Below are 24,026 nucleotides of genomic sequence, written 5' to 3'. Positions count from 1 at the left end.
CACAAAGTAATGGTTTGGTGGAGTGATTGCACCGGACCCTCGAGATGGCCCTTTGATGCCATGATTGTCTCTGGTCGGAAGCTCTCCCGTGAGTGCTACTTGGTCTATGCTCGACCTATAAACCTGACCTACAGGGGACTATATCTGAATTTGTTTCCGGTGAGGATCCAGTTCTACCGGAGGAACTTGTTCTTCCCCAGGTTAGTGAGGATCTTCCCCTCTTGCCAGATTTCATTAGCCGGAGTTTCAACAAACACGTTTGGACCTGCCCATCAGTCACTCACCGCCCGAGACTTATGATCCCACCGCACTCTCCGACTGCTCCCACATCGTGCTGCATGATGATGCGGTTCGGCAGCCTCTTCAACCTCCTTATCTTGACCCCTGCAAGGTCCTGCGGTGAAGGGACATGACTTTTGATATCATGATTAAAGACCACACAAAGTTTCTCTGCATCGCCTGAAACCGGCTTTCATCGACCCTGATTGTCTCACATCACCACAGTCGGACTCTGCAGATGATCCATCCTTGATCAAGAACAAAGACATGCTCCCATGAACCTCACCACACACCTCTTCGGACAAAGACTATTCGCCATGGTTCGCTGGTTTCCCGACCTCATCCTCTGTTTCACCCTGCAGAGGTTTTGTGCCCTCATCTCCAACATTGGAGACCACACACACCTACTATCAGTTTGTCCTGCAGCGTGCCACTGCACCGAGTTAACAACGTTTCTGTAGTGACGTTCGATGACTGAGTGCTCATTCTTTTGACAGATACCGAGGTCCTGCCATCGGATGGTCGCTCACACATCAACATTGCACACAACCTCACACCCCTGCGCGAGTGTGACTGAGCATCTCTAAGTGCTTTCATTTCTACGGATGGCTTGATCCACTTAAGGGCCACACATGCCTCCACCACGCCGTCGACTGCCCTGCCCGCCTACTCCCGGGCTGGCCGCTGTCTCATCCGGGCATGGTGGCTAACTGACTACGAAGTTGACCTGCCTCTTGCTGCTCCACCTGCACAACCCACCTTCTTTGAGATGGAAGTACCTGTGGTGCACCTGCCGATGCGCACAATTTCCACCGATGTCGACACCCACACGCCCTCACCCTTGGATGTCTGTAGTACGGGGGCGCTTGTGTGGCGTCGATTGTTTGTATCGACCATGAAACTTAATATCTGTGAACTCTAAGTGCTCTGTCAAGCCTTCATCTTTACTTTAGTCAGTTCTTTGTTATACTTCATTCTGTACGGATGCAGTGTCAGGTGAAAATATATACGAGCTACAACATATATGGGAATTACGTTTTCTATATCCTGATTACTGATCCCATTCCCATAGTCTTATTTGGTGAGTGTACATTCTACTAGAACTTTTCATACCACATTTTCAACATGGAATAAACAAATTTGCTACAGATCTCTTTTGCAGTTCATTGTGTGTATTCATTAGTCCTCATTATTCTAGTCTGATTTTGATTCCACATGTTCAAGTAATATTCTGTAATGTGTGATACAAGTTGTTTATGAAGTATACAGAATAGAGAGTTTGCAGTCTCATAACATTTCACAAATGAATTGAAACTGACTGTCTGGTTTACTTGGATGTATGCTCAATGTGAACTTTTCATTTCAGATCACCATGCACAATTAAACCTCAATGTGGGAATGAGGTGATACTCCATTTGTGATGAATTTATCACATAGCAAGATGTGTGATACTTTGACATGTAGTTAAAAAGTCAAATATAATTTCCTAGATCCAGTAACTTGTTTCTACAGCAAGCAGTAAAAGAGGTTAATCTACAGTAACTATGGTGACAGTAGCAAAATTTGCTCTTCATATACTATGGATTACATACCATAAGGTCTACTGAAAAAGCTCATCATGAGAATTTCTAGGAAACAGAATAACTGGCCAGTACTTATCTCCAGGAAGCAACATTTTAATACCGCCAACAGATATATATAAAAGTACAAATAGCTTCTGAACTGTTAATTCCTTCTTCAAGGAGGAAAGAGGGGTATGCTGTGAAAGACCCTCTTGCCCTTACAATATGTGGGCCCTCTCGTCCTTGAGTGTTGGTGACCTGCTCCTCCTTCCTAAGCTTTTGCATCCTGTCCTTCTTTCCTTATCCTAGAAGGGAACTATTAGTTCCAAAAGTTATTTCTGCTTTGATATGCGTCTACCTGCAGTACTGAAGTTTTGCAGCCTGAAGGTAAACCATGGTCATCGATTCTGTCACCTTGTAATTTTTTTGATTTGTAAAGTGACTTTTCCATTTAGAGTAAAAATTGCCTTTACTCTTTTACAAATTCTGGGATGCAGTTTATTTCTGTAATATAACTTGTGAGCTTACTTCCTGAATCACATTTCCATGTGTAGCTAATTAGGCTAATTACAACTGCATTCAGATACTCATATATTGTGTATGTAATATGATAAATGTGGCAGGTTATTTGCTACAGAGATTAGTTACCTCCTTCCATTTCACTTTTTGATTAGTGATGGTAAGAGAATGAGTTATCTGTAATGAAATAATCACTACTTCTCACATAGTGTACATTAGGGAATACTGTGTGAAAGTCTAGTGCTCAATATACTTTAACTAAATTTTAAAAATAATTATAATAATATTTACCCAACATTGTCAATTAAAGTCAACAGCTCTCCATTGTCTGTGCGTGCTTCCAAGTTGCGAACAAAAACTCCGAAGGCACTGGTGGGATCAATTTCTATTTTGAGTTGAAGTTCTTCTCCCAGGCCCACTACAGATGCTTCTTGTCCTTTATGTGTAATAATGCGCATTCGGACATTTGGAGTAGGTGCAGTGTTTGTAACGATATTTGTGCCAGAAGGCCGAAAAGGCACTCTGAAAAGATTTCAACAGTTAAGTTCAAACAAAAATTGGTAAAAAATAGCAGCAAATATTCTATTCAGTTTTCAGTATCAATGTTAGGTAGGAAATCACTAAATATTTTCTATTACACAAGTAGTCTTGAGAAATGTAGTTAAACATAGCACTTTTTCTGAAGTATCAAATTAATTTATTTATTTATCTATCTGTGAGCAATTTACCCAGTATGGGTGATGGAAATGTTTACATGCATAGGTAATAAAATTATACACAAATGCTAATAAAATACATATAAAAAATGTGGTCCAAAAATCTCTACAGCTTACTTTCATCTAGCAGCAAATGCCTTTATTATATTACATTAATATTTTAAGTATATTAACAGTGCAGCAATTACTGTCATTAAATACATTTTAATATGTTTCTTGAAGTAACATGTTTTGTTTTTAATTTCTTTTGGCAATTTGTTACTTAACTCCACATCCTGCTACACTGTAATATTTTGAGTTCAAACTCTATTTCTTCTGGATAGCTGTCAACAATAACTGGCTCTGGTTTCATAACCATATATTGAGTTATTTGTGACATACTGATCAACATATCCATAGGTTATAGTCAAAAGATACTTTTATACAAAACTATAAAAATCCTATCATTTTGAACAGCTCATGGCAATGAGCACATTTACCATTCAACATTATTGTTCTGCTTGTGATTTTCTAATTTAAACTTTAATTCAGTTTTTAAGTATGTGCAGCTCAGAATATTATGCCCTAAGAGATAACAGAATGAACACCTATACAGCAAACAGTTCTTACGCATGAGGTGTTTCATTGAAGATACTTGTCATACATGTGTGGCGTCACTGGTGTGAAGCATCATCTCTTTGGACTATTTTCATTGGCTTTGCATTCTGTCTTTCTTTGCTTGCGCCATGTTCTACATCCATTTCTGTATTTTCTTTGTTCAGTGCCAAAATAAATGTTAATTCTTACTCTAAAAGTGTGTTATTACGGTTCTACACCACGTAAAACCCACAGTGTTGACCCCAATTTCAACGTTGTGCATTCGGGAATTATTTTGTGCTTATTTTCATTGTTAACAAATTTCGTGTGCCTGTCCACATTGCCTTCAGAACAATGGATCTACCAGTGTCGTTTTGTACTAGTGCCATGCACCCTTTTAACTGTGCTTGCGTATATACAAGTGTTCCTAATGTATATATGGTTAAAAGTGAAAAATTACCTAACCCCTACCATACCAGCGGCCACTTAACTGTTACCAGCCCAACATGGCCACCGTCAAATCCTACTACGCAGCAGTGACTGCCACCCGGACAGAGCACACCACTTAGTGACATTGTGAACTATAATCGTGTGATGGACGTTGTGTTCCACCCATCAGCTACGCAGTCACATTCAGGTCAGGTTGATGTGCTGATGAAGTTCAAGAACTATACTTTGATGAACGTTCATGTGCATGCCTGATGTTATTGCACCACCGCCCCCACCCCCTCCCCCCGCATGCCATTTCAGCGGCACCGGTCGCCACTGCCACACTGGTTACCACGACCATCACTCCATGGTCACATCATGATCACCTTCCGTCTGCTCTCGTAATGGCACCGGGTGTTTCTTCTGCGCCGGTTTCAGGATCAGCCCCCCTTGGTAACATCACGACCGCCTCCCACCTGCTGTTGCAACGGCACCGGCCGTTACACCCATACTTTGCCTGTCTCCGGGCCTGCAGTTGGGACACATCACACCGTCAGTTGCACCGGCTCACTGTACATAGTGTGCTGCTTGTGGCCGCTCTCTGATGCAGACTTTGGTTGATGCCTGCTTTGCAAATTGCAGTTGGTTCAGGTTGGTGGATCACATACTGGATACCCACAGGATTTTGGATGATGATGCACATTTTGTCTGCCTGGTGAGCCACCTCCATTCTCATCCAGACCTCATCAGTGATCTGCTACTATCGCCACCCACCTTGCCCAAGTATTTAATGACAGAAACATTACTTACTGAATACCTTTCTCACCCTCTGGCAGAGGCTATCCACCACATCATCCATGATGAGCACCTCAATGACCACAAACCTTTGCAGCTTTGGCAGCGCCTTTGTACATTGATTGATGATCATACACTACCAGACGCCATGCTTTGGACTTTTTGGTTGGTCAAACTGCCACCAGACCTACAACTCCACCTGTTATCTCACATCACCGACCCTCTTGAGGTTTCCCTAAACATGATCAACAGGGCATACACGCAATCATTGATCACCGACACTGCCAGTCACAGACAACATCCCTGTCACCATCAGTTGGCATGACTGCACCTTTGGTTCCACACTCTGCCAACAGAGACCAGTGCCCTCACCTCAGCACCATAGCTGACTGTCAGGAGCTGCCACCTAGCGGCCTACATGAGGTACTGCCTGCGGACCCCTGACAGCCGTCGACCTCACTCGAGCTGCAACACAATTGGCTTCCAGCCCCAATGTAGTCAGCTGTTCTGTGCTGGTTCCACACTACCTATGGGGATGCCGCCTGCAACTGTCGCGAGCCTTCCACCTTCCCCAACCGAGACCAGTGCGCACGCTTAGGCACCATGTCCCGCCATGATCCTCCACAGAGTCTAGTGTCCAATCTACATCTACATGACTACTCTGCAATTCGCATTTAAGTGCTTGGCAGAGGGTTCATCGAACCACAATCATACTACCTCTCTACCATTCCACTCCCGAACAGCGCGCAGGAAAAATGAACACCTAAACCTTTCTGTTCGAGCTCTGATTTCTCTTATTTTATTTTGATGATCATTCTTACCTATGTAGGTTGGGCTCAACAAAATATTTTCGCATTCGGAAGAGAAAGTTGGTGACAGAAATTTCGTAAATAGATCTCGCCGTGATGAAAAACGTCTTTGCTTTAATGCCTTCCATCCCAATTCGCGTATCATATCTGCCACACTCTCTCCCCTAGTACGTGATAATACAAAACGAGCTGCCCTTTTTCGTTCCCTTTCGATGTCCTCCGTCAGTCCCACCTGGTAAGGATCCCACACCGCGCAGCAATGTTCTAACAGAGGACGAACGAGTGTAGTGTAAGCTGTCTCATAGTGGACTTGTTGCATCTTCTAAGTGCCCTGCCAATGAAATGCAACCTTTGGCTCGCCTTCCCCACAATATTATCTATGTGGTCTTTCCAACTGAAGTTGTTCGTAATTTTAACACCCAGGTACTTAGTTGAATTGACAGCCTTGAGAATTGTACTATTTATTGATTAATCGAATTCCAACGGATTTCTTTTGGAACTCATGTGGATCACCTCACACTTTTCGTTATTTAGCGTCAACTGCCATCTGCCACACCATACAGCAATCTTTTCTAAATTGCTTTGCAACTGATACTGGTCTTCGGATGACCTTACTAGATGTGTCATCATCTGCGAACAACCTAAGAGAACTGCTCAGATTGTCACCCAGGTCATTTATATAGATCAGGAACAGCAGAGGTCCCAGGATGCTTCCCTGGGGAACACCTGATATCACTTCAGTTTTACTCGATGATTTGCCGTCTATTACTACGAACTGTGACCTTCCTGACAGGAAATCACGAATCCAGTCGCACAACTGAGACAACACCCCATAGGCCCACAGCTTGATTGGAAGTCTCTTGTGAGGAACGGTGTCAAAAGCCTTCCGGAAATCTAGAAATACGGAAACAACTTGAGATCCCCTGTCGATAGTGGCCATCACTTCATGCGAATAAAGAGCTAGCTGCGTTGCACAAGAACGATGTTCTCTGAAACCATGCTGATTACGTATCAATAGATCGTTCCCTTCGAGGTGATTCATAATGTTTGAATACAGTATATTCTCCAAAACCCTACTGCAAACTGACGTCAATGAAATAGGTCTGTAGTTCGATGGATTACTCCTACTACCCTTCTTAAACACTGGGGCTACCTGCGCAATTTTCCAATCTGTAGGTACAGATCTATCGGTGAGTGAGCAGTTGCATATGATTGCTAAGTAGGGAGCTATTGTATCAGCGTAATCTGAAAGGAACCTAATCGGTATACAATCTGGACCTGAAGACTTGCCCGTATCAAGCGATTTGAGTTGCCTCGCAACACCTAAGGTATCTACTTCTAAGAAACTCATGCTAGCAGCTGTTCGTGTTTCAAATTCTGGAATATTCCATTTGTCTTCCCTGGTGAAGGAATTTCAGAAAACTGCATTCAATAACTCCGCTTTAGCAGCACAGTCGTCCGTAACAGTACCATCGACACTGCACAGCGAAGGTATTGACTGCGTCTTGCCGCTTGTGTACTTTACATACGACCAGAATTTCTTCAGATTTTCTACCAAATTTCGAGACAATGTTTCATTGTGGAACCTATTAAAGGCATCTTGCATTGAAGTCCATGCCAAATTTCGCGCGTCTGTAAATTTTAGCCAATCTTCGGGATTTCGCATTCTTCTGAACTTCGCATGCTTTTTCCGTTGCCTCTGCAACAGCGTTCGGACCTTTTTTGTGTACCACAGGGGATCAGTTCCATCTCTTCCCAATTTATGAGGTATGAATCTCTCAATTGCTGTTGCTAATATATCTTTGAATTTGAGCCACATCTCGTCTACATTTGCATAGTCAGTTTGGAAGGAATGGAGATTGTCTCTTAGGAAGGCATCTAGTGACACTTTATCCGCTTTTTTAAATAAAATTATTTTGCATTTGTTTCTGGTGGATTTGGAAGAAACGGTATTGAGCCTAGCTACAACGACCTTGTGATCACTAATCCCTGTATCAGTCATGATGCTCTCTATTAGCTCTGGATTGTTTGTGGCTAAGAGGTCAAGTGTGTTTTCGCAACCATTTACAATTCGCATGGGTTCGTGGACTAACTGCTCAAAATAATTTTCGGAGAAAGCATTTAGGACAATCTCGGAAGATGTTTTCTGCCTACCACCGGTTTTGAACAAGTACTTTTGCCAACATATCGAGGGAAGGTTGAAGTCCCCACCAACTATAACCGTATGAGTGGGGTATTTATTTGTTACGAGACTCAAATTTTCTCTGAACTGTTCAGCAAGTATATCATCGGAGTCTGGGGGTCGGTAGAAGGAGCCAAATATTAACTTAGTTCGGCTGTTAAGTATAACCTCCACCCATACAAATTCGCACGGAGAATCTACTTCGACTTCACTACAAGATAAACCACTACTGACAGACACAGACACTCCACCACCAATTCTGCCTAATCTATCTTTCCTGAACACCGTCTGAGACTTCGTAAAAATTTCTGCAGAACTTATTTCAGGCTTTAGCCACCTTTTTGTACCTATAACGATTTCAGCTTCTGTGCTTTCTATGAGCGCTTGAAGCTCAGGGACTTTCCCAGCACAACTACAACAATTTACAACTACAATTCCGACTGTTCCTTGATCCAAGCACATCCTGTATTTGCCATGCACCCTTTGAGATTGTAGCCCACCCCGTACTTTCCCTAGGCCTTCTAACCTAAAAAACCGCCCAGTCCACGCCACACAGCCTCCGCTACCTGTGTAGCCGCCAGCTGAATGTAGTGAACTCCTGACCTATTCAGCGGAACCCGAAACCCCACCACCCTATGGCGCAAGTCAAGGAATCTGCAGCCAACACAGTCACAAAACCGTCTGAGCCTCTGATTCAGACCCTCCACCCGGCTCTGCACCAAAGGTCCGCAGTCGGTTCTGCCTTCATCTCGTAAGCAAGACCGGCAGCCTTCACCAAATCAGATAGCCGCTGGAATCCAGAGAGAATTTCCTCAGATCCAAAGCGACACATGTCATTAGTGCCGACATGTGCCACCACCTGCAGCTGGCTGCACCCTGTGCTCTTCATGGCATCCAGAAGGACCCTTTCCACATCAGGAATGACTCCACCCGGAATGCACACGGAGTGCACACTGGATTTCTTCCCCTCCTTAGCCGCCATATCCCTAAGGGCCCCCATTCCGCGCCAAAATTGGAGCTCCCAACTACCAATAAGCCCACCCTCTGTGATTGCTCGGACCTTGAAGGCTAAGAATCATCCTCTGAAACAGGGCAGGCAGCTGCATCTGGCTCAGCCAGAGACAGTGCCTGAAACCTGTTTGTCAGACGCACTGGGGAGGCTTTCTGATCAGCCTCCGGGGACATCTTTCGCTGCCTGCCACGCCTTGGAACGACCTCCCAATCAACCACAGGCGAGGGCTCAGCCCCACTGCAGGCAGCAACTGGGGCAACCACAGCGGCAGACCGATCCGGGGACAGACGGGACGAGGTTGACATCCCCGTGATACCCAAGTCCGGCTCCCCACAGTGGTGCCCATTGGCAACAGCCTCAAGCTACGCGACCGAAGTCAGTGCCGCTTGCAGCTGTGAGCAAAGGGATGGCAACTCAGCCCTCATCCGAACACAGCAATCACAGTCCCAGTCCATTCTAATCGATGTTGAACAACAGTTACTGAAACACGAGTCTGTGCCTAGATAACGCAAGGGAAACACGCAAAGAATGTATTAACTAACCTGTACAAATGCCTAATGACTGCACTACAATCTGCCTGAATTTACGATTACAGTAACTAAAACTCGAAATTACACCTCCTATACAAAACTCACACGCAATTTAAGTAAGAATCTACGAAGTAAACACTAAAGCGCAATGCTACAACTCTCAAATACTATAATACGCCAGAAATTTATGAATTAGACGATGCAAGTACCCAAAAACACGCAAAGAATCTACGAAGTAAACACTAAAGCGCGATGCTACAACTCTCAAATACTATAATATGGCCGAAATTTATGAATTAAAAAATGCAAGTACCCAAAAACACGCAAAGAAATTACGAATTAAACTATGTAACAAATAAGCTAGGGGTATACGACCTGCTGCTGCAGCTGCTTATCCAACGGCGGCAGGGACCACCACTTGCTCCAGTGGCGCAACGCCTCTACGTCATTGACTTGTCATCAGGCAGTCGCTTTCTCATCGACACTGGTGCTGAAGTCGGCACCATTGTGGCCAAGCATGTCGGCAACATGCTTTCTCCTGCTAACCTCAATTTGATTGCTGTAAATCACTCTCCTATCATGGTCTTTGGCTCCATCAAGATGTCACTTTGCCTATCATCAGTTGCCACCTTTCCTTGGACTTTCCATGTAACTGACGTGGACAAACCTGTAGTTGGATTAGACTTCCTACACCATTATGAACTTTCACCAGACCTGCACGCTGCTACACTCTGCCATGCGTCTGGTTCTATCGGTCCATGCTCAAATGAACTTGATACATCTCCACTCTCCACCTCCTTGGCTTATGCTTTCTTGAAGGTATTATGGCATGTCTCTCCGATTTACCGGATGTCTGCAAACAGATCGACAGGCTCCGCATAACGCAGAGCTACGCTCCTGCACTGCTACTGCCTCAGCTGAATTGGCTCAAGCACAGAGTAGCTTACACATCCTCTCTGCAGAGCCTCTTCTTTCGACACTGCATCCCTCTCCTACTGTGTCTTCACACTGCTTCACTTCTGTGTCGAGCTGCACTTTCCCTGCTGCTGGTTCCATGATGATGAAGTTGGACCTCCCGGATGCTCCTGTTATTGCTTTGCGGGACACTTTGCATGGCGTTGCTGCCGCGCCATGCCCTCCATCATCGTCTGCCACCGATGCCCCACCCACATCCCTCTGGCCCGGCATGGACGCTCACGTTCTCGCTTCATGGGATCCCCCACATTTCATGGCTACCGCACCGTGTACTCAGTCGTCACCTGCTGCCAACACTCCACACATGCCATCCTGGCATGCCAAGGTCAGTCAACCACCGCCACGCATTCCCCCCCTCTCACCCCCACATGTGTGCCTCCCTTCACGGATCTTGGCAATCATCAATGGCACCTGTCACTGAATCCGCACCATGGACGGCACCCCTGTACATTGGAAAGCTAGATGTCTCAACGCCTTGGAATTACTATGAGCAAGTACGGTTTTGGTTCAATGATTAAAGCCTATGTGGTCACTCACGGACCCACTTCCCGTTGCCCCCGGCACACACTTTGCATGCAGGCAGCGGGTGGTGGTGGGGTGGGGTGGGGTATCTCTGTTGTATCCATGGCACAAAGCACCATCTCTTAGGACTATTTTATTTGCCTTTGCATTCTGTCTTTGTTTGCTCATGCCATGTTCGACATCTGTTACTATATTCACTCTGTTCAGTGCCGAAATAAATGTTAATTCTTACTCTAAAAGTGTGTTATCATGGTTCTACGCCACGTAAAACCCACACGTATAACCACAGTGTTGCCAAATTGATTTTCTTAAGTGTTCTTTTTCAACCAAAAATATGAATGAAGTTTTGTGATGTATATTTTTGTACTGTTAATATGTAAGGAACTGCATTGAGTCATCTGAGTGCATGAATTATACAATTTGTTCACCCTGTATATTCTATAAAGAAAATTTGTCCTCAAAAATTATATCTATCTTTCAAACCAACATTTCAGTTCATGGAAATAATACTAGAAACAAGAATATCATACTTAAAGATGACTAATTTGTCCCAGAAAAACATCCATTATGCACAAACACACATCTTCAGTAACTTGCCTGTAACTGTAGTATGTTTGGCTACCAATAAAATACAATTTATGAGAAACTTAACTGGTTTATTGGTGCTCAACTCCTTACCTGTTTGGCAAATTTCTTAGTGTACCTACCTTATGTATATGTGAATAATAATGTCAAATAATATGAGGGTAACATAAAATCTGACTTCTGCTCATCTTCAGTGGAGTAATGTGATCTGTATAAGAAAGTATGGTAAACTGCTTTCTGTTTGATGATGCATGGATGCATTAGCCCAGTGTTTGATTTGTAAAAAAAAAGATCTTCTGGTACTGTGACCTTCCAGTTTTTTTTAAATTTAGATTTCTTAAAACATTATTTTACGGCCTTTCTGAACATTTTAAAAGTGCGAATACAACATTTGTTTCATATCATTTCAACTGCAGAAAAAGTCCTATTATATCACATCTAAAAATCTATGTTTCTGATTTTTTTTCTCATGTACCAATGCATACCATCACATATTGAGCACTGCAGTAACTTATGAATTAACTTACACACTTTTATTTGTGATATGTTTCAAATTAAAATATGTCTGAAATGTTTTACTGATTCCACATTATTTAAGACCATTTCACTTAGGATCTGTGAAAGAACATTAGCATATATCCTATTTTTGTAAATATGTATTATGTATTTTTGTTTTGAAGACAAATTCTACATTTTTGAGGAAACAGTGAATTCATGAGGGCTTCATACAATGAAGAGTATATTTATCTAAGGATCTAAGACATGTGTTTCTGTATTTGTTAGTAAAAGTCAATATGCCTCGCCTATTGTCTTTACTATATACTTACAATCAATAGCAGAAAAACTGTTTATGCAGAGAAAGATAACTGGTACTTTATTTTTCACCAGACACTGAAGACCCTTCTTGATGAACTCTCACACCATTTCTCATTCTGGGGGACTTACAAAAATGCATATTGCATGCTATGGAGACACTCTTATAGGCCTAGAGATGAAGTCCCATGAGTGTCATCCAATCTGAGACTTCACATTTTCTCTATACTGGACACATGAGGGATTTCAGCATTCCTACCGGATTTTTTACCACCCTGCTTTTTTTCTCACTTCCTCAGAGACACAGATCAGTGGGAAGATGATAATGACCTTCATTTGAATGACCCCTTCCCTGTCTAGGATTATTTAACAGACAGAAGTACCCTCAAAAGGAAGCCACAGAAATGAAGCCTCAGAAATGCTAACTGGAACCTGTGAAGTCAGTGATGTGTGCATGAACACAAAGACTTAGTGGATCAGATCACAAGTATGATCCATTTTGCTGCTGTTGCATCCGTATCAACATCTTCTTGTAATCTCAACAGACAGCATATCCTTTGGTGAAATAATGGTGATCATGGTGCAGCCATGCACAAATGGCCAACACTTTCAGATGCAAACATACCGATGTCATCATGTGATCACAAAAGATAGATTATGTTTTGATTCACCAGCGATTGTCATGCTGCAGTCATAGATGAGTGGGTGACACTTTGAAAGTGGTACACTTTGAAGATTCATGTGCAGGGTAGCCACAGAGAAGCATGCAATATTTGGAAAACTAAAATGAAAAGATGGAACATCATTAAAGATAATTTAAAAAAGTGGAGGATAGATTGTGATGAGAGTCCCTGGACTCAAGTAAGTGTACCACCAGTTCAACTAAAGTGAGATAATCAGTTGAGAAGTTTTGTAACATACAATCAAGGTTACATTTATCTATCTGGCAGAATTACTGTGAGTATAGGCACAAGAGCTAAGACGTTTTTACATTAAATGCCTCATTCAGGCAGACTACTTTAGAAGAAGTCCAGAGAAATGAAGTGTCACACAAAAAAACCTTGTCTAAATAACCTTACCATTATGTATCAAATTATTAGAGTACTAAAATATGAAGTTGTCAAACTCTTTATCTGCTTTTATGATACAGAATGTCAAAAGGAAGCTCATGTATTATGTCTGTCTGAGCATAATATAAATATAGGAATCCTAATGTTAAACATAGAGGCCTATAAATTAGCATACCATTTCTGCAGGTAAAATATGAACAAAGGAAAAGTTTTGGTGAAGGCAAAAACATAAAATCAAGTTCAAGTCTCTTGATACCAGTAGTTTCTGCTTAGAACAACAACTGGAATCCTGTGCTTGTGAATTTCTGATAGCACAAAAGTAATTTATAATTGTTACAAAATTTTTAGCAATTATTATGCCACTTAGCAAACAAACACAAATGGTAGACTGCAGAGATCTTAATATTAATTTTCTGAAGGATTGAGGTAAAAAAAAAAAAAACTGTTTGGAAGTTTTAACTGACACTTACAGGTTTTCTGTTGTTAATTCTCCCACCATAATTACACAAGAAAGCAGAAATCCAATAGGTAACATTTTTGTAGGTGAACGCTTAATCAGTGATGCAAATGTTTATTCAGTAGTGAATGACCTCTCTGGCCATGATGCAGAACTAGTCACGGTAAATAACTTACAGTGAAGTGATATAATGGACAGCACCTTGAGTAATTAATGAACAGACAACAGAAAGTTTCAAGGCAGTCTTAAAGGATGCCCAATGGAAGAATGTATACAGTGTGACAGACGTAAATTCCAAATATAATTTAACAATGTAGGAAAAAGACAGATTGCTACTTACGGTAAAGAAGACACATCAAGCTGCAGACAGGCACAATTAAAAGATACTCACATTATGTTTTCGGCCACAGCATTCATCAGTACAAGACACAGACACGCACGCACACACGTGCGTGCTCACACACACACACACACACACACACACAAAGCAAGCACACCTCATGCACACACAACCACTAACTTCAGGATTTCGGGCCAGACTGCAGCATCACATGGGTTGCCCAGCAATCTGGAGGGAGCAGGGAAGGAGAAGGTGTGTGTTTGGAGCTTACAGGCATGGGAAGGGGGAGAGAGATGAATGCTGTCTAGTGGACTGTGCGGGGACTAGACTGCCTACAGGTGCAGCGTCAGGGGGTTGTAGGGCAGGGAGGTGGAGAAAAAAAGGAGCAAAAAAGGAGAGGACTGGGAAACTGTTGGCTTGGGGGGGGGGGGGGGGGGAGGTGACAGTATGTTACCATAGATTGAGGCCAGGATAATTATGTGAGCAGAGAATGTGTTATAAGGGTAACTCCTATCTGTGCAGTTCAGAACAGCTGGTGGTGGAGGGTAGGATCCAGATGACTCAGTCAGTTAAGCAGCCATTGAAATCAACTGTAATTGGCAGTGGCCATTCATCCTGGCGAACAGCTGGTTGGTAGTCATACCAATATAAAAAGCTGTGCAATGATTGCAGCAGAGCTCATAAATGATGTGTCTGCTTTCACAGATGGCCCAACCCCTGATGGGGTAGGATGAACCTGTGACGGGACTGGAATAGGTAGTGCTGAGTGGGGGGATCATGCAGGTTTTGCACCTGGGTCTTCCACAGGGATGTCATCCTTGTGGCAAAGGGGTGGAATTGGCAGTGGCACAGGGATGGACTAGGATGTTGTGGAGGTCAGGTGTACACCAGAACACCACTTTACAAGGGGTGGGAAGTATCTCAGGTAGGATGTCCCTCATTTCAGGGCACAATGATAGATAATCAATGTCCTGGTGAAGGATGTGGTTCAGTTATTCCAGTCTGGTGTGGTACTGGGTGATGAAGGAGACATTCATTTGTGGCTGGTTTTTGGGGGTGGTGAAAGGATGGGAGGTGTGAGGGGAAATTGTATGGGAAATCTGTTTGTGAATTAGGTCCGGGGGTAGCGTTTGTCTGTTTGTCTGTAACGGCCTTGGTGAGACTCTCACCACACCAAGCAAGGCAGTTTTTGTTACTGTAGATACACCATCTCCAGGTGGCCAAGCTATATGGGAAGGATTTTTTGTTGTGAAAGGGATGACAGCTGTGAAAATGCAGGTACTGTTGGTGGTTGATGGATTTAATGAGGACAGAGATGCAGATGAAAACATCAGACGGGATGAGGTCAACATCTAGGAAGGCAGCATGATGCTAGTTGAGGAAGACCACGTGGAGCAGATGGGATAGAAGGTGTTGAGATTGTGAAGGAATGAAGACAGGGTGACTTGGCCGTGAGTCCAAATCATGAAGATATCATCAATGAACCCGAACCAGACTAGGGGTTTGGTTTTGGTTTTATGAATCGCAGTGACTAACTGTCAGAAGGCCTCCACCAATTATCTGACTCCCCCACCTATAAACTCTGCCAGAGTGATCCCATCCTTGAAGTACAATACAAACTCCAATCCCTGCCTAAAGCCTTAGGCCCCTCCCACAGCATCTCCCCTGAATCCATTTCCCTCCTCACCCCCAGAAACCCTGCAAACCCACCTTCTACATGCTCCCCAAAATCCACAAGCCCAATAATCCTGGACACCCCATTGTGGTCGGTTATTGTGCCCTCACTGAAATAATTTTGGCCCTCATTGATCAACACCTCCAACCAACTGCCCATAATCTACACTCCCACATCAAAGACACCAACCACTTCCTTCACTGACTCTCCACCATCCCCACCCATTTACCTCCTAGATCCCTACTCGTCACTGCTGACACCACATCCCTATACACCTACATCCCTCATGCCCATGTTCTTACCACTATTGGACTCTACATTTCCCAATGTCCTTCAGACTCCAAATCTGCTACCTCATTCCTAATACACATTACTTACTTTATCCTAACTCCCAATTACTTCTCATTTGAAGGGAAGTACACAAACAAATCCATGGCACAGCCATGGGCACCTGCATAGCATCGTAGCATCCTCCTATGCCAATCTTTTTATGGTCCATCTAGATGAGACTTTCCTAGCTTCCCAAACCACCAACCCACCACTCTTTGTTAAGGTTCATTGATGATATCTTCATGATCTGGATTCATGGCCTTCAGAACCTAAATACCTTCTCTCCCATCTACCTCATATGGTCCTCCTCAACCCAACGTGCCACCTTTCTAGATGTTGATGTCCTCCTCTCTGATGGTTTCATCCACACCTCTCTCCAAATTAAACCTACCAACCACCTGCATTTTGATTGCTTTCATCCCTTTCACACCAAAAAATCTGTCCCATTTAGTATTGCCACCTGAGGATGGTATATCTGCAGTGACAAAATCTCCATTGCCCAGTGTGCTGAGAGTCTCACCAAGGCCTTCACAGACAGGCCCTACCCCTAGACCTAATCTGCAAATAGATTTCCTGTGATATTTCCCCTCACACCCCCAGTCCCCCCACCAACCCCAAGTACCAGCCACAAAGAAGTGTCCCCTTCTTCTTGAAATGTGGGAAATTCCGCTCAAGATACGTTCCACCCCTCATAAAGTGGTGTTCGATTGCACACCCAACCTCCACAACATCTTAGTCCATCCATATGTCACTCCCAATTCCAACCTCTTGCCACAAGGATCATGTCCCTGTGGAAGACTCAGGTGCAAAACCTGCCCAATCCACCCACCGAGCACTACCTACTGCAGTCCTGTCACAGGTTTATCCTACCCCACCATGCGTAGGGCCATCTATGGAAGTCACTTACTAGCTCTGCTGCAATCATTGTGGAGCTTTTTATATTGGTATGACTATCAATCAGCTGTTCACCAGGATGAATGGCCACTGCCAAGCTATGGTCAAGAGCAAAGTAGACCATCATGTGGCACAACATGCAGCTGAACATAACGCAGTTCATTTCAATGGCTGCCTCACTACCCAAGCCATCTGGAGCCTTCCCTCCACCACCAGCTTTTCTGAACGGCACAGATGGGAGTTATCTTTACAACACATTCTCTGCTCCCTTAGTATCCCAGCCTCAGCCTATGGTAACACACTGTCCCCCACACTCCACCCAATAGTTTCCATCCCCTCTGTCCTATCATCTCCTCCCCATTCTCATCCTCCACCCTGTTTATTTACAGTTCTCTGCCCATGCATCTGCCCATCTTTCCCAGTCCTCTCCTTTTTTTTTGCCACCTTTGTGCACCACAACCTACTGATGCTACACCTGTTGGTAGTCTAGTCCCTGCACACTCCACCACACAGTGTTCATCTGTCTCCCCATCCATACACTACTATCCTTTCCCCTTTCCCACCCCCTCCTGATTGCTGCTTATATCCCACATGATGTTGCATTCCACCTCAAGATGCTGGAGTTGGCGGTTGTGTGTGCATGAGGGGTGCTTGCTTGTGTGTGTGTGAATGGTGTGAGTATCTCTCTTTTACTAATGAAGACTGTGGTTGATAGATTTATGTGAGTGCCTTTTAATTGTGCCTGTCTGCAATTTGACGTGTCTTCTTTAAAGTACGTAGCAATCTGTCTTTTTCCTACATAGTTGATATTACTGCCTTGAGTTTCCCTTGTCCAAATTTAATTTATTTGAAGATGCATTTCTATCAGTCTTTAACCACTGGTTTCTGAAGAAAACAGTAAAGTATGATATTAATGAAATGAAAATACCTTGGCTTACAAAAGGAATCAAAATACCATGTGCAAGGGAAACGAAATTGTTTGAAATGGTTAGGACAAAAAGAGAAGTAGAACTAATTACATATAACAAGAAATACTGTACTGGTTTAAGGAAAGGGATTACAAAATCAAAAAATCTATCTATAATATTTGAAATTAATAATTAAGATAGTAAAATTAAATCTGTATGGGCAGTAGATAAAAGAGAAACTGGGAAATCACTCACAGAATGTGGAGACTTTGTTATTATAAAGAACTGGCAACTAATAAATGATAGCAGTAAGGTAGTCAACACAGGTATTTAACAATCAGTCCCTCAAAGTTGCTCTGAAGATCTGGACAGTTCAGGCGATAAAGCATTACAATATATATAAGAAGCAGTGCCTCACATGAACATACAATGCTCTACCAAAGATCTTAAGAATGTAATTAACTCGATCAAAATCCAAAAACATCTCTCACAGAGTTGACATCATCTTAAGAAAAGTATTAAAATCAAGTTCTTCACACATATGCAATGTATTAAGTCATATATCCTACACATCACTATCATAGGGTGTTTTTCCAGACAGATGGAAATATGCTATCATCAGACCTCTTCACAAGAAAGTAAGTAGAACAGATATAAATAATTACCAACCAATCTCACTACTTACATCTCTCTTGAAGGCACTAGAAAAAACTTATGCAGGCATCATAACACATCTCTCTCAAAGTAAGGTACCTAGCAAGTCTCAATTTGGATTTCAAAGAGGTCTCTCCACAGAACATGCTATTTTTCATTTCATGAATCAGCTAAACTAGAATTTGAATGACAAAATGTTGCCAACCGTTATCTTCTGTGACTTGTTGAAAGCATCTGATTGCAGACTTAGGAGTATTTTCCAATAGAAGCTAAAATATTATGCTATCAGATATCTTGCTAGAAAATGGTTGAAGGATGCAAAATGAAACAGCATCTTCAGAATGAGATATAATCATTACAGGTGAATGGCAGGGATAAATTTTTGGTCTACTCTTGTTCTTGTTATATGAAAAAGGTTTTCCATCATATATTCAAGATGCAAAAAAAGTTCTGTTTGCTGACAATGCAAGTATTGTTACCAAACCCAATGGAGTAGCTTCAACACTTGAAAATGTAAATAATATTTTCTTGAAAACTAATAACCTTTTCTCTGAAAATGGACCCTCACTGGATTTATATAAAACACAATAAATGCAATTCTGTATTGCACAAACCCTGGTCACACTCTTGTACATAATACATGGGGTAAATCAATACATGAAACAGAATATTCAAATTTCTTAGGTTTTTATACTGAGCAGAACCTGAACTGGAAACCATATACTGCAGATATTCTTAAATGACTAAGCACTGCAGCTTTTGCATTACAGATATCAGATTTTTGGAGATGAAACTGTAAAAAAAGGTGACCTATTTTTCCTGTTTTCATTCACTAATGTCATACAGTATCATATTTTTGGATATTTAGAAAAAAGGTATTTGTTACACAAAATCATGTAATGAAGATAATGTGTGGTGTCCACTCTAAAGCCTCCTGTAAACAGCTGCTTATACAGTTGGGAACACTGACAACAGTGCATTTACTCCATTATGAAGTTTGCTGTCAGTAATCAATCACAGTTTGACAGCAACATCCCTCTGAATCTGGTTACTGTATTCATCTCTTGGTCTCCCTCTATGATTTTTTAACATACACACACACACACACACACACACACACACACACACACACACACACATGATTTACTCATAGTACTAAACTGGTGGTCCCTTGATGCCTCAAAATGTGTTGTACCAACCGTTCCCTTCTTTAATTAGTTTGTACTACAAATTTCTCTTCTCCCCAATTATATTCAGTACTTCCTGATTAGTTATGTGATCTACCCATCTAATCCTCAGCATTCTTCTGTAGCACCATATTTCAAAAGCCTCTTTCCTCTTCTTGTCTAAACTCTTTATGGTCCATGTTTCACTTCCATACATGGCTACACTCTATACAAATACTTTTAGAAAAGACTTCCTGACACCTACATCTATACTCAATGTTAACAAATTTCTCTTCCTGAGAAATGCTTTTCTTGCCACTGCCAACAACAGTAATGTTCATAAATATAATACTAGAAGGAGAAACGATTTACACTATCAGTCATTCAGCCTTAGTGTGACACAGAAATTCTGAGTGTGCTTTTAAGAGAGCATGAGAGAGATCGAACATATTAGGAGCAGTAAAATGAAAATGAGACAGATGGAAAATATTATTTCAAAGCTAATCATATAACTGTTAAAATGTTTAGCTTTCTGTGAGACAAGGTGGTCAATGCCATCATGGAAAAAAGTTTGCAGTTGCCTACAGAACCATGATTGTACCCATGAGGGCGCTCTTTGTTCAAAGCTACAAGTGGGTGGACCAAAATGTTGCCACAGTTGTTTCAAGTCTGCTGCAGAAATTTCCCTCAGAATTCAATACACATCCTCCATACAGTCATGATCCCTCCTCATGTGATTGCCATATTATTGGTGTTCTGAAGAACATGGATTCTGAAGGAAGACATTCGTGGCCATCAATTTGCTTCAGACAAAGAGGTGCACACCTGGGTACAATCATGGTTCTATAGGCTACTGGAAACATTTTTCCATGAAGGCATTGACTGTCTTGCCTCACAGTGGGATAAATGTATTAACAGTTATGGTGATTACTTCTGAAATAATAAGCAGTTTAATTACTTTTTTTCCATCTGTCTCATGTTCATTTGACTGCTCCTTATAGGTAGGTATAAATCACTGTATGTACATAAAAAAGCACCTTACAAAATCATGAAAATGGTCAGCATGTTGCCGTAATTTTTTCTGAGATGATTTACTATAATTGTAAAACTAACTCATTTCACTTCATAGTGAGAGGTTGCAATTATAATCCATGGAACATTCAAATAAGTAGCTATAATTAAGCAGAGGAGTGTCCAAATCACACTTAAGATATTTCCAAGACAATGGCAGAGCATTTTGCTAATATTATCTCCACTGCTAGCTTGGATCTACCATTTTATTACTACAAACAATCATGGAGGCAAATGGTTAGAGTTTCAACCAATAATGAATTAGACTGCAACTGCCCTTTCTCCAGATAGAAGCCGTGTTCAGCTTTGTTAAGGTCATAGGAACTTTTCCTAACAATTAACAGATTCAAAGATATGCTGCAGCAATTTAATAGTTGGGCCAAACAAGATCTCTCTCATTTTAATCATGTTTGGCAGTCAAAAGAAATTCCTCATTCTGGGAAGAAGTCAATCCTAATTCTACAGTTGAAATTATGGTAGGTTTTCTAAGCACAAATAGCTACTGTGGCATCATGTTGGGAATGTCTTGAAGGGTACGATGAACCAGTAACATGGATTCCAGAAACCAATAAACTACTTAGTCATTTTCAATTTTTACACACAACTGCATTAATAACTTATTTTGGCTCCCCTGAGCACGTATCATTAAGAATTTGTTTTATTGCTCACATAAAATAGAACAGTATAAAATTTGGAGTGCAGTTAACACCAGATTGTATGAATGTTTATCTGGTGTACACTACAGATGAAAACCTCCCAGGGTTTTAGCCAGGTGCTAGTGATAGATACTGCTATGTTTTGATGAGTGTCACGCTCATCATTTTCTGGTTAAGTCAGTTTGCTAGAAGACAATGAGTATGGCATTCATTCATATGCCATAGTACCTCAATGACTATACCTCACTGGAAATCTGAGAGCTTTTCAACATTACTGCCAGATTGTTCTCTCTACCATTTGATAAATACATAGCCACTGGGCTTAAAAAAAATTCCATAGATTTTTATGCATTTTCTAAAGAGTTTCTTCAATACAATGCCCAAAATGCATTTTCTGACTACAGATATTTCCAGTAACTCTAAACTTCATTGTATTATTAGAATATGGCTTTGTGTGGATCATTTATAATATCCTTGGTACATAAAAGTTAAATGATAATCACCATATTCCAATGCATGTTGTCACCGTATTTAACAAAGTTGGAGTAATATAAAGCAAAGTGAATGGTATGTGCAGGGAATATATGCACAAATACAATTTTATATCTCATTGAACAATCTTGGTTTATAGCAGAAAATACTTACGTGACACTGATACCACTGCCTTCTGGATTTCGGCCTCCGGTTGGTGCATATGATACAGTCTGATCACTTGCATCAAATGAACATTCTACTCTTACTGTTTTATCTGTCTCTTGCATTATTACAGGATTTTGTTGGATTACCACATGATTAACATAACGACCACGGCCCTACAATGTACATTAATCAGAATTTATAATTCATTTAATTAAATTAGACTAAGTGATTAAATAGATAAATAAAACACAGAACATCCTATCAAATAAGCAATCAATACAGTACTTTTAGAATTACTTACTCAATTAAGAAAATTAAATGTGCAATTTCAAGCCAGAAAAACAATGCTTCTAAAGCCACTAACATGTTGATAGCCAATGAGTATTAGCAAGTCAGTTTTGAAAATCTATAAATAAAACTTCCAAACTTATGCCTGAACTAGACTTTAATGAAACAGAAAAAGTTTATTTTCTTCTTAATGTTATCTCCATATGAGTTGTGATTGGAAAGTTTTAAGAATCAGCTTGTAATTGTACAATGGTGATAATTACATGCTACTGTGAGTCATCTCCTTCAAAATAGTCCCCTTCTGACTGAACACACCAACTCCAACAGTGTTTCCACTTTTGGAAATATTCCTGGAAATTTTTTTCCTGACGTTTGTTTAGGACGCTCTCTGTATTTGCCTGGATGTCTTCAATCAAGTCAAATCACTTCCCTTTCAGTGAAAATTTCAGTTTAGGAAACAGATAGAAGTCTGCAGGGGCCAAATCAGGGGAATATGACAGTTCTGGAAGCACACAAATTTTGAATTTGGTCAAAAATTCAACGATGGAGAAGGCACGATGAGCCGGAGCATTGTCATGGTGTAGCACTCAACTCCTGTATTTCCACAATTGTCTGCCCTCAAGGGGTAAATTCATGATGCACAATACCGGTAGAATCGAAAAAAATCACCAATATTGTATTCACCTTTGACTGACTTTGCCATGTTTTTTTTTTTTGGTCATGGTGAACCTGGAGTCTTCCACTGCAAAGACTGCACTTTGGTTTCAGAATCATATCCATACACCCATGATTCGTCACCTGTAATTATCCTATTTAACAAATCTGGGTCATTTTTAGTCCGATTAATCAGTTCTTGGCACACTTCAAGTCGCTATTGTCTCTGGTCACTTGACAATACTTTTGGAATGAATTTTTCCGGACACTCAATGCATGTTCAGATCTTCAGTTAAAATTGACTGAACTGCATAGAAACTTGAATTAAGTTCATCAGCCATCTCCCTAATTGTAAGTCTACAGTCAGAGTGGACTAAGTCACGAACTTTCACACCAACAGACTGACACTCAGCCAGCTTCCACAATGAACTGAATAAAGGAAATACAGTTTCCTGTAAGAGGGCATTCAAGAACAAGGCAATGACTCACTTCCCACTCTCCGTGTACCGCCAAACCAGTAAGCAGTAGCGGATCCATTCTTAAAACTTTCCAGTCACACCTCGTATGAGGTAGGCATGCTAACATAGACCTGGAAGGAAGGAAGGTAGTTATGAGGCCAGAATGTTAAGATAAGAAGTCTAACAGAAACTGAAGAAAAATTATGTTTATAAAAAAATGACATTGGTGTTTCCTGTTTTCCAAGTACAGTGAGCTAGAATACATCAGACCTTTGCTATAGCAATCTTGTGTTTGAAAAGTCAGTTCTCATTTATGTTATGTTGGTTACAAATATGATTAGTGCAAAGTTCATGCCATGATGGAACAATATGATAATGTTAACAGTCACTGAAACACGGATAGATTGTCACATTCCTATGAGTAACTAGCAAGCACTGAAAAATTGCCACACACACTCAATT

At 41.5% G+C, this 24,026-nt stretch overlaps 1 protein-coding gene across 1 annotated transcript in view; it reads right to left on the bottom strand.

Moving 5' to 3' along the window:
• LOC126248836 (uncharacterized) overlaps positions 1-24,026 on the bottom strand; it is a 535,548-nt gene that overhangs the window by 46,271 nt on the left and 465,251 nt on the right. The window contains exons 23-24 of the mRNA XM_049950252.1: positions 22,171-22,337; positions 2,652-2,882 (exon numbers count right to left, since the gene is read on the bottom strand). Coding sequence (XP_049806209.1) covers positions 2,652-2,882; positions 22,171-22,337 — 398 coding nt within the window. The remainder of the gene's footprint in view (positions 1-2,651; positions 2,883-22,170; positions 22,338-24,026) is intronic.

This window comes from Schistocerca nitens, chromosome 3, assembly GCF_023898315.1.
Source record: "Schistocerca nitens isolate TAMUIC-IGC-003100 chromosome 3, iqSchNite1.1, whole genome shotgun sequence".
Lineage (NCBI taxonomy): Eukaryota > Metazoa > Arthropoda > Insecta > Orthoptera > Acrididae > Schistocerca > Schistocerca nitens.
Note: the sequence above shows the minus strand (reverse complement) of the source record. Positions and strands in the feature narration are given on the sequence as shown.